The following is a 10,151-nucleotide window of genomic DNA, read 5'->3' on the forward strand; positions in this document are numbered from 1 at the left end:
TTAAGAAAAAGCAAAGCATTTCGAAACCAAGCAGTAAAAGAGCTTCTCACTGAAAACAAGAACCAGGGATTTGCAATTAACCCACTTCGACAAAAGGTTGCAAATTTTAGTTTGGCCTTCTCAAAAGTGCCCGAATGGCTGCAGTTGCTTCTCCTGGCGCTGCAGCCAAAGTAAAAAAAGTTCTTAATTTTTTTTTATTAAGGTCAATACAGAAAGAATGGTGCTATCCAGGAATTGTGCATTCCCGTTACTTGAAAACTCATGTTCTTTTTTCCCTGGGTAACTCCACGAAGAGATTCGACATGCAGCTAACAAATATATAGTACCAAAAAAGCACAACCAGTGCTTGCATACCAGCGACAGGGATGGCAAATTACTTTGAGGTCTTAAGTAAGGCTGATTGATAAGGCATATAGTTGAAGCAAGGTAAGGGCTTGCTCCGTGATGGCTCGATTTCTTGCTTGCCTTACCCAATCATGAACTATCTCTTCTGCTTTTGTGTCTTTAACACCTTCTTCCAGAGAATGTGCTGCTTCGGCCAAGTTTCCTTCAGCCAAGTAGGACTCCACTCGGTTGATGATAGATTCAATCCCAGTACCAGATTGATCGACCTCCCTCACCTGAAGGAGGTCAAGGAAATTTCAGAAACTACAGCAACAGAGAAGAGTAAATGGGATATTTAAAGTTCTTTCGAATGTACCTTAATCGAGGATGCTACATAAGCTAAAGAATGCGCCAAAATGCCACCGCCACCAGGTGGGATCAAGCTCAAGTGCCGTAATGGTGCTTTTAGCGCATCAAACTGCATGCAGGGTGATGGATTAGCCAGATACTTTCGCATAAAAGATGAACTCGACTTTATTATCAAATAGAAAATACTGTAAATAACAAGTAAACACAATTGAACAATATTCCATATGACCAATACCAAACTTACCACAGCTATTCAAACACATTTTCACTAAATTTTTGTTTTAAAAAAACAAAGAATAATTCTTAAACCCAATACCAAACAGCACCAAAGTTTCCCAGTAAAGAAATGACACTGATTATACATTGGTAATTTTTTGAGAGAGAAGTATGCTAAAATTTATCTTCAAACCAGGAAACATTAGTGTACCTTTTGTGTTATTTGTAACAAAGTATCTGAGCCATGATTCAATATTTCTTTAGGAATGGATGAAAGGACCAGCTCTAAGTTTGAATCTTTGTCGATGCCTTGAAGATCAAGGCGTAAAGCCTCTATTTCAGCCTGGATTGGTAAACCTCTTGAAAGAGCGTCTTCAAGTGCCAGTGCCCCCTATAAGATTGATAACTTATAGTTGATTAAACACTTCAGGACAAATTAGGTAGGCTGTGCACAAGTAAAATATAAAAAATGAATTACAACCATTAAAGTTCCCGAGACATTTTGCACTTGAGCATAATGCTCGTTTATGGATTTATATTTAAATATACATATATAAGAGAACTTTCTTAACAAATGAAACACAAAAGAAAGGATTTAGAAATCCTCAGAAAATGCCAAGAAGTTTATTAAAAATACTTTAGTCTGATAGGAACGGGGATTTATTTATCAAAAGATACCGAGTCAAGGGAAGATTTAGAGAGTTTCCTCTCTCTCCCAAGTACAATTCTCTCACAAGATGATTAGGCAAAAACGTACCTCTCCAGCTCCTTACTTTCTTACATTATATATTTCTCCATCCAAAGCTCATTCTCACTATATTCTCATGGTCACATCCCTAACTAACTAATAACAAATTATTCCTCACACGCCTACACTTCCGCACATGCTTAATGGGGGTCTACCACAGTCAGCACAAATAACCAAAAGTGGATAATTACAGAAATCTCAACATAGGAATCTCCAATTTAAAGCTTATAGCCTAGCACATTCACCCTTGAAGCCACAAAATGAGATAAAATGAAATTGTTGAAGCGAGAAAACTACGGCAAACAATTTTACAGAATCAAAACCTACCTTCATTTTTAGATCAAACTCAAATCTTATTTTCAAAAGGAACTCCACAAGAGATAATTTTGCAAACCCTTTTTTCAAAATCTTTTGGAAAACAAATACTGTTTCCAAATGTCCTCGTACCCCCCCTTCTTTTTATATTTCTGAAAACATACTGTTTTAAAATTTTCTAGAACACATACATACATGTATGTTGTTGCAGAGAGATCTATTATCACCGTGCATGTTTGTACATCTATATTCTAAGTGAATACCATTGAAGGTGATCACTGTTACATCAGATTTGCATCATTTGCATGCGAAGATGTAAACTGATAAACGGGATTAAACCAGGTGTAGAACCAGTTTAAAAACGGCAGCTTCTTTACTTACTAGTAAAGTAGCGAACAAAATTTCTTCAAAAGTAAGTTAGACTTCAGTTTCTTCTGCTACTAATAGGAAATGTAAACACCATCAATAAGTAGGAGTACGACTTTACCAATGCTAGCTTCTGAGCAGAGTGACTATGACGAGCTTCTTCAGACCTTGCATAGAATGCCATGCACAGGGCATTTATCTGCAAAAGGAAGTGGTAAGCAAAGTCTTGTGGGTAGATTTTGCCTGGATTCAGGCCAATAGAGTTCATAGAATAAAAAATGGAAAACAAAATGATGACCGTAAACAGCACCAATAACAGCATGACCAAAGACATGGAGAAATGTTGGAACATTCACATCGTTAAAATAAAAGAAAGATGAAAGAGTGTGACTAGTCTGGTTCTCGTCTTTAATCAGAATGACATTCAAACAATATTTTAAAAGTGAATATATGCATAAACATATATATGGACCAAAAAGAAGCAATAAGGCATTAGGCCGAAGCTCTTGGAGCAAGTATCTCCTTACATATATGGTAATAGATTTATTTCCAAAGTTGACCTTACTTATAGGGCCAGGCCTCTTCTTACACTTGAGACTGGAAAAGCTGAGAAAAGACGTCGTTACACTAATATACAGCTGACAAGTGTCTTCATTATTGTGCAAAATGAATCAAGCAATTTCCATAAAAATCACCATGCGCATCTTTCATCTTTCGAAGTAAAAAGTCTCCCTCAACGATGAGATTGTACATGTTGAACTGTTTTTCTTAATGTTACGAATGTTATCTTTCAAAGGAGGTAAGTTAGATCCTATAATATCCATAACTTTCACTACTCGGATAGGCATGGTGTTTTGAGCTCAGATAAATCAATTTGTGCAAGATTACTTACATGAAGATTTGCTTCGGCTATCTTTTCTATTTGGGCAGCCTTCTCACTCGCAATTGCCGCAGCTAACTCTGCTTTTGCAATATCTTGAAGTTTCCTCAACTTCAATTCTTCCTCATTTTCCTGCAATGAAATTATTGTCAAAACGTCTAGGTAAAGGATCAGAAACTTGAGCTTGTTTATTGTCTAAGAAACACTCCCACCTTCTGTTCAAGTTCCTTCTGAAATTTTTCTTCCAATTTCTCTTGAAGTGACTTCAGAGCAGCAGCTGCTTTTGTTCTTTCTCTTTTTAACTCCTGAGAATGATGAAAATCCCAAGAAGCCACAAATGAGAATGAGAGGAATACAATAACAGTGTATCTATGTAACTTCTCTGTGTACTTGATATATCTACAGGAGTGTTCGCGGGTGTAGTTCATAAATTGGGAATTCAACCTTGTCCAATATAGCAGCCTCTTCTGCATGCATTAGTTCCCTAGCCCGAGCATCCCTCAATTCTTTTTCCATCTTTTCCTGTATAGAACAAAAACATACATCACAGTTAATAGATGTAGATAGTCGCATTCCATAACAATAACAAACATTGAAAAATGTACGATACACAGTAATCTATTACCTTCAATGCCCTCATTTCATCAGAAAAAACACGGTAATCCAGCTCAGCTTGCCTCTTTTCAGCAGCATGAATAGCTTGTAAGAAATCAATTACCAATTTCCCATCCTTGGATATGTAGCCATCATTTAACTCCTCAATTTCAGCAATTAAAGCCTGGCATCTCGGAACCAAAAATTTAGATCATTACTAAGATTATTGAATTCCAGCAAAATGAACATACACTGAAAAGAAGGAAAAAGTAAACGACCTCTGTTTCTTTGTAAAACTTGTTACTTTTATCTTTGCCATCACCACCCAAGGAAGTCATGCCAGCCTCGTCCTTCAACTGGTATGCCTCAAGAAGAGAACATGGCTGCTCTATAGCTTCACCTGTATCATTCAACTCCTGGATAGAACACCAGCAAAGAAAAATTCACTTTAAATTACACCTTTCACTAGAAGTGAATATATTTAAGAAACAAAAAGGTCAGACAAGATATCCTATGAATTTAGAATGTTATGTTTAATACAAAGGAATCAATCATCCTCATCAACCTTCATTTCTGGTCCAAATACATCGAGGCATGGGCTGCTCACTACCAGGTATTCTTTCTAACTTGCCTTCTGTAAAAAACGTTTGTACAGTAATCCTTTGTATGACATTGGAGTGGTTGAATACTAAGACAGAATTTCCCAAATGGATTCGGCTGCTATATGATGTGGCAAATCCATCCCATGCAACATTTTCAACTTGTACATTTCTTATTAATCCAAAAGGATCAAAGACATATTCTATTTTCCCTCTTTCTGCAAAATCTTCATCATACTTTAGAACAGCTTTGAATCACAAGAGACGACGACTTGATTTTGTTTCTATCTTGCTAACACAGGTTTCATTTTTCACCCATGTATCAGAGGTAATGGGGTTTGACATTAAATGTTAAAGTGTCTTTCTCTTGTAAGCTGTTCTCTGGAAGGTTATTCTGAAGAAAACTAAATTTTTTGCATGCTCAATGCCTGGTGGTTTATAGGAGGATTAACGCTATACATTCATTCAAAGATGCTCTTCTTTTACCATTTACGTACATTCTATAATGGCGGATGAAGAGGATCATCATATTTTTTGGATTTTCCCTTTTTCCGTAAGGACTTGGTTTAGGATATGCAATTGTTTGGTATTATTTTGGCCCTATCTCATAATTTTCATTCTATGATTGAAGAAGTTTTAGTCGATCCTTCAATTTGAGAGAGAGAAATAGACTATTGTCGCGGGCAGTTTCTTAATCATCTTAAGATATATTTGGTAGAGAGAAAAGTAAGGGTGTTTAAGACTGGGAAAGATCCTAGGATAAAGTGTGGTCAGACTCGAAATTAAGTACCTCCTTATGGATTTCTGGTTGTAACATTTTTAGTGATTTTTCTCTCATTTCAGTTACCAAGAATTACACCAATTTTTTCTAATTGTTTTCCTTCTCGTGGCCCTATCAAGGTTTGGCCTTTTTTCAATATGGCACCTGTTTACTCCCTTCCCTGCCTCTTAGTACAACTTAATTACTATTAAAAAGAATTTGTGTTATGCACGTGCATTTTATAACTTTAACCTTAAAAGCTACCATTATATCAACATTTGATCAGAACAGATACATTTCAGTTACCTTCAGTTTGGCTTCTGCACTTGTATCTTCTTGTGGTGGTATTCTGACATCAATTTGTTCAGGTGCTGCATCGATCTTGCTAGACATTGGTGTGGATTGAACTTCCTCATGAGGCTGATCCCTAGTACTAGACTCCGTGCTTTGCATGTCCAAATTTACATCTGTGAATGTTTTAGATTCTAGATTCTTGTCCTCTACTTCACTGATGCTTTGTCTGAATTCTGGCAAGTTTTCCTCCTCGGTATTTTCATGTGGCATTGTCCTGGAACTGTCTTGAAACTGACTACCATCTTGCTCTTCGCCCGAAGCTTCAAGATGAGGAAGGTGGCCATCTGTGTTGACCGTCTGCTCAGTGGACTCCACAATGGGATTTAAGCTCTCAGTTTCTTCTGTAACACTATTCAATGGTTTGGTTTCTTCTCTACTGGATGAATCCGATTTCTGCACCACCAAAGGTTGGACATTGTCTGAATCACTTTTCTGAACAACTGTCTTAGTTGACTCTACAGATCGATTCTGCTCTTTACCACCCGTTAGTTGGTCTAGATAGCCAGTTTGATAAGCTGCAAAAACAGCAGCACCAACAACAACACTGCCAAAGACAACTTTTGGGAAGGAATTTCCAGACTTAGGTGGCCCATTTGTAAGTTGTGGTTTTGGATTTTGAGATGAAAATTCCCTTCTTGTAGAAATACACGGGGATGTATGCCAACATTGCACCTGCAACAAAAACCTGTCGAAGAATCAGAAAACATTTGTAACAGTAAACCATTAAACCAAAAACAAAATCAGGATTATATAGTTTGGTTTCATGCCAATATATTTTACCATAGACTAGTTTTGCAACACATGCAGTTCGTACTCCCATTTGATTTGTCTCACCGTTCTTAGGCAAACTAAAATTTATCATGAAAATAGGAACATATAGCTTTAACATTCTTTAACACTGTAAAGTAATTATAACAGCAGATGAAAGTATCGTATACATAGCAACTTTGCATGTGAAAAGATCTCCACGTCGTAAGCTTCCGCTCAAATGCATCCACAAGAACATAGACGAAGAATCACGTGGATGTATATGCTTATAAGTCGAATACACACTTTTCCAAATATCTGTTTGTAAATTATCATAGCGCCTGTATTGTACAAAACGAATTCTGATCGCAAAAATGAATTTAGGGAAGTCTTATACGCGAAATTCTACTTGCCTGGGGTGAAATATTCCTCGGAGTCCTTCCAACAGATTGACGAGATGATAATTCCAGAATTGACCTGCAGAAAGTGATGCGATAGAACTGTCATCTATAAGCATCAGCCACTGTAACTGAAACCGAGGAAATCCAAGTTCAGACCACATGGCCATTGAAAGTAATTATTCTTTATCAACACATCATATTTATGAGAATGCCAATTAACCCTCGGGATATTAAGGAATAACAAACTGCCAATTTTCAACCAATCAAGAAAACGCTGCACTTGAAGGACAACCGAAATTACTAATTAACAAAGAACATTAACATCATACGCAAACTAAAACGGAATTGATACGTAGTTCAGGAGCATTCCCGTACCTCCGCCACATAGCTTATATGTATTCAGTGAAAACAGCGAGCGACAAAGATGTTTGAGCGAATAACCAAGTAAGCGATTAAATGTAACTTGGAGAATCGGAGGTAGAAAGTCCGGCCTGGTAGGAGCGTTGAGTTCCGGGTTCGAAGAATCAGATATGGCTTGGCCGGAGAGAGATCGCCGGAAACGACAGGAAAATCCGATGGCACCGGGATTTTACCGCCTTGTTAGATGTGTCCGTAGGTCCGCGTCGCAGCAAGGAATTCTTCTCCAAGTTGTAATAGCTTCTGCTAGGCCCATTCCTAGGCGTGGGCCTTGAGCCCAATATATTTGGGTTTAATATTCGCACTTGAAGGTAAGCCCATTCCTAGGCGTGGGCCTTGAGCCCAATATATTTGGGTTGATGAACTGGGCTGAGTTTGGTGGGTTTGCTCTCTACAACTTGGTGGTCTTATGTTTTAGATTTGGATTGCAAATTCGATGCATCCAAAATGATTCTTTAGGAATGGTTATGATTCCAGTGTAATTGATGTTATGTTATGGCCAAAAGGTACCCTCCCTAGCGCTCCCGAGCGTTAAAAGACTCACAAAACATCACTTGACATACCTGATTAGGTTAAAAACCATACAGTGAGATTAGTTATCTTGGATTAGAGATCACGACACAAATGAATTTTATGCACCAGCCCTAATTATTATAAGGTTCTTTATAAAGGGTGGGACCTATTTCATACTCGAGCTCACGAAAAAACCATACCTGCCTCGATACGAAAGCATGGTTGGCAAGCTTCGATCTATATGAACTCATTGGGTATGTACCTTTGGTGTATGGGCTTGTTGAATCAACATCAACGAGCTTCTTTTTAAACTCCAAGATCACTCAACTCGTAATCCTATTACTAGTTAAATTTCGACACCGCCCGAAGAACTAAGAATGAAGTTGAGATAAATATTTGATATTTATAATTAAAAAAATGTTAATATTTATAGTCATGTATCCAAACATCTTTTATACGTTAAAGTTAGTGTTAAAAGCGTCCAAGTTGACCAGACACGTTCAACTGGTGAGGTGGTAGGGACCATGTCACGTGAAAGAGACAAACAGACATCCCAATTTGAACGAGTAGGGAACCATCCATGTCGCGTCACATAAAGGCAAGCCATTATTTTTCTATATAATTTCTTTCCTTTTTTTTTTTTAAATTGTTAAGTGAAGAGCTGTTTGGGATAAAATCCCTCAAAAGTGATATCTTATTAATTTCACATCATCTCCAAAATCACAACTATTAAAATATTTGTAGATAAATAAATAAATTCCACTACCATTTTTAATTACAAAAAATAAATAATCGTCCTGTATTATTCCTAAAACTTACTTTTTTAGGGTATCTTAATAGATAAGATCTTTTTTTCGTGGACTACTTTTTCCCTCGTACACACGTGTATATATCACTAGCATTCTTTTCCTTTTCATCGGTTTCAATAGCATGAGAATGTGTTAACTCATCATCAGATTTATGGGTATATTAACGAGCTTATCTAGTGAGTCTATGTACACGTACATAAACCATGTATAGAAATGTATTACGCATCTAACCACGATCAAAATGAAAATAAAGTCTAAAGACAGTAATGAATTCATGTCACGATATATGTTGTATGTGTTTGTATTTTCGACCTTAACAATGAGATAACTTACTGAATATTTTTAAATACTTGTCATTTACCAAACATTTTTTATTTTTTTTTATTTTTTTTTTAAGTAAATGCAAAAATCTTCTTAGACAACTTATGTTGCACTTAATAATGTTTGGTTTTACCTAAGTTCATAATTTTCATTAATTTTCAAGCTTTCCGCTGTATAACAATCCAAACCCACCAACAGATATTATTTGTTTCACAGAATGAGAAGCCACCATCGAGTTGGTTAACCGACATTTTGCATCTCTTTCCTAGACTAGACTAAATAGACAAAATATTAATGAAATGAATAAAAATAAAAATAAAAAAATCCCGTAAAAGGAGGAAAAAATGGACCTCCCTGGCCCCAGCCCAATTAAAAAGGATTCCTTTTTTCCTTGGGAGGGAGGGTGCGTCTTGTTTGTGAGCTAGTGCAAGTAAAGAAGAAATTTCCATATGTTTGCATCCACTTTCTTGCACCATGGACAAGGCAACCATGGACAAGGCAACCATGGGTGTTTGCCTAATAAGCTACAATTTATCCAAAACATAATTTTTCCATGTTTGTTGGTCTTATCAGAAGCCATGACTATGTTGTTTTGTTTTGTTTGGGACACCATCTAAACTGACAACTAGATTTATCAGAGTATTTACGTCTTTACCCTCCTCACCTTACTTTTCATTGCTGAAACAAATTAATAATGGTCAGAAATTTTCAGAATCAGTTTGATTTGTTCTATGGAGGAAGGGCAAAAAGAAGCCATAATTTCTACTTCATTACTCTTTCATTTCTGGCCACATACACACCACCAAACCAAGATCCAAGATTTACACAACCCTATAAGTCGGGGTGGACAGAGAAACGAAAGCTAAAAATAAACCCAAAATAAAAACTGCGATTCTCGCATAAAATTCCTTTATTTTTCAGGAATTAGAGTTCGCGTAAACCTCGAATACGTTACCGGGATGGACTTTCTTACAGGCTTTTCCGGCGATGCCGCCGCCGCCGCCGTGGTGATGGGCGGATTTTGGAGGTTTGACGGTGTCTTCTAACCTGCCAGCTCTCTCCTGCTCCATCCTCTTCAGTTTCTCCTCCGTTTTCTTCCTCATTACGTAAACCCTAGCGCAGGCAGCTCCCATGGAGGACATGGTTTTAACAGGGGAAATCGAATGAATCAGAATGAGTGTCCACAATCCTATGGGCTCTCTCTTTTTCTTTGCTTAATTGGTGGGTTTCAAAACCCGTCCCGTATTTATAGTGGGAAACTTGTTCGGTTGAGGCCTACGCGTTTCGTTGCCCCCTAGCTTAGGGGTCAGATAACCCCCCAATCCGTGTACCTCATTTGGATTGGACCAAAATAAAACTGTATATTTCTAAAATACCATATTTAGTTTATAATTCAAAAAAAAAAAAAAAAAAAAAAA

The 10,151-nt window shown here is 37.1% G+C and overlaps 1 protein-coding gene across 2 annotated transcripts; it reads right to left on the reverse strand.

The window, feature by feature from the left end:
- LOC111453664 lies at positions 1-7,305 on the reverse strand. 2 transcript variants are annotated; one of them, XM_023094851.1, is made up of 13 exons: positions 7,049-7,305; positions 6,686-6,749; positions 5,478-6,197; positions 4,091-4,228; positions 3,844-3,996; positions 3,663-3,740; positions 3,431-3,523; positions 3,231-3,350; positions 2,460-2,537; positions 1,121-1,300; positions 701-802; positions 355-620; positions 1-159 (listed from the first exon to the last, which is right to left on the reverse strand). In XM_023094851.1, the coding sequence occupies exons 1-12, from the start codon at positions 7,057-7,059 to the stop codon at positions 387-389; spliced, it is 1,971 nt and encodes a 656-aa protein (XP_022950619.1). In that variant the 5' UTR covers positions 7,060-7,305; the 3' UTR covers positions 1-159; positions 355-386. The 2 variants fall into 2 exon arrangements, with proteins under 2 accessions (XP_022950619.1, XP_022950618.1); XM_023094850.1 differs by having other exon boundaries at positions 1-620.
- Between the last annotated feature and the right edge of the window lie 2,846 nt (positions 7,306-10,151).

This window comes from Cucurbita moschata, unplaced genomic scaffold (genome assembly GCF_002738365.1).
Source record: "Cucurbita moschata cultivar Rifu unplaced genomic scaffold, Cmos_1.0 Cmo_Scf00015, whole genome shotgun sequence".
Lineage (NCBI taxonomy): Eukaryota > Viridiplantae > Streptophyta > Magnoliopsida > Cucurbitales > Cucurbitaceae > Cucurbita > Cucurbita moschata.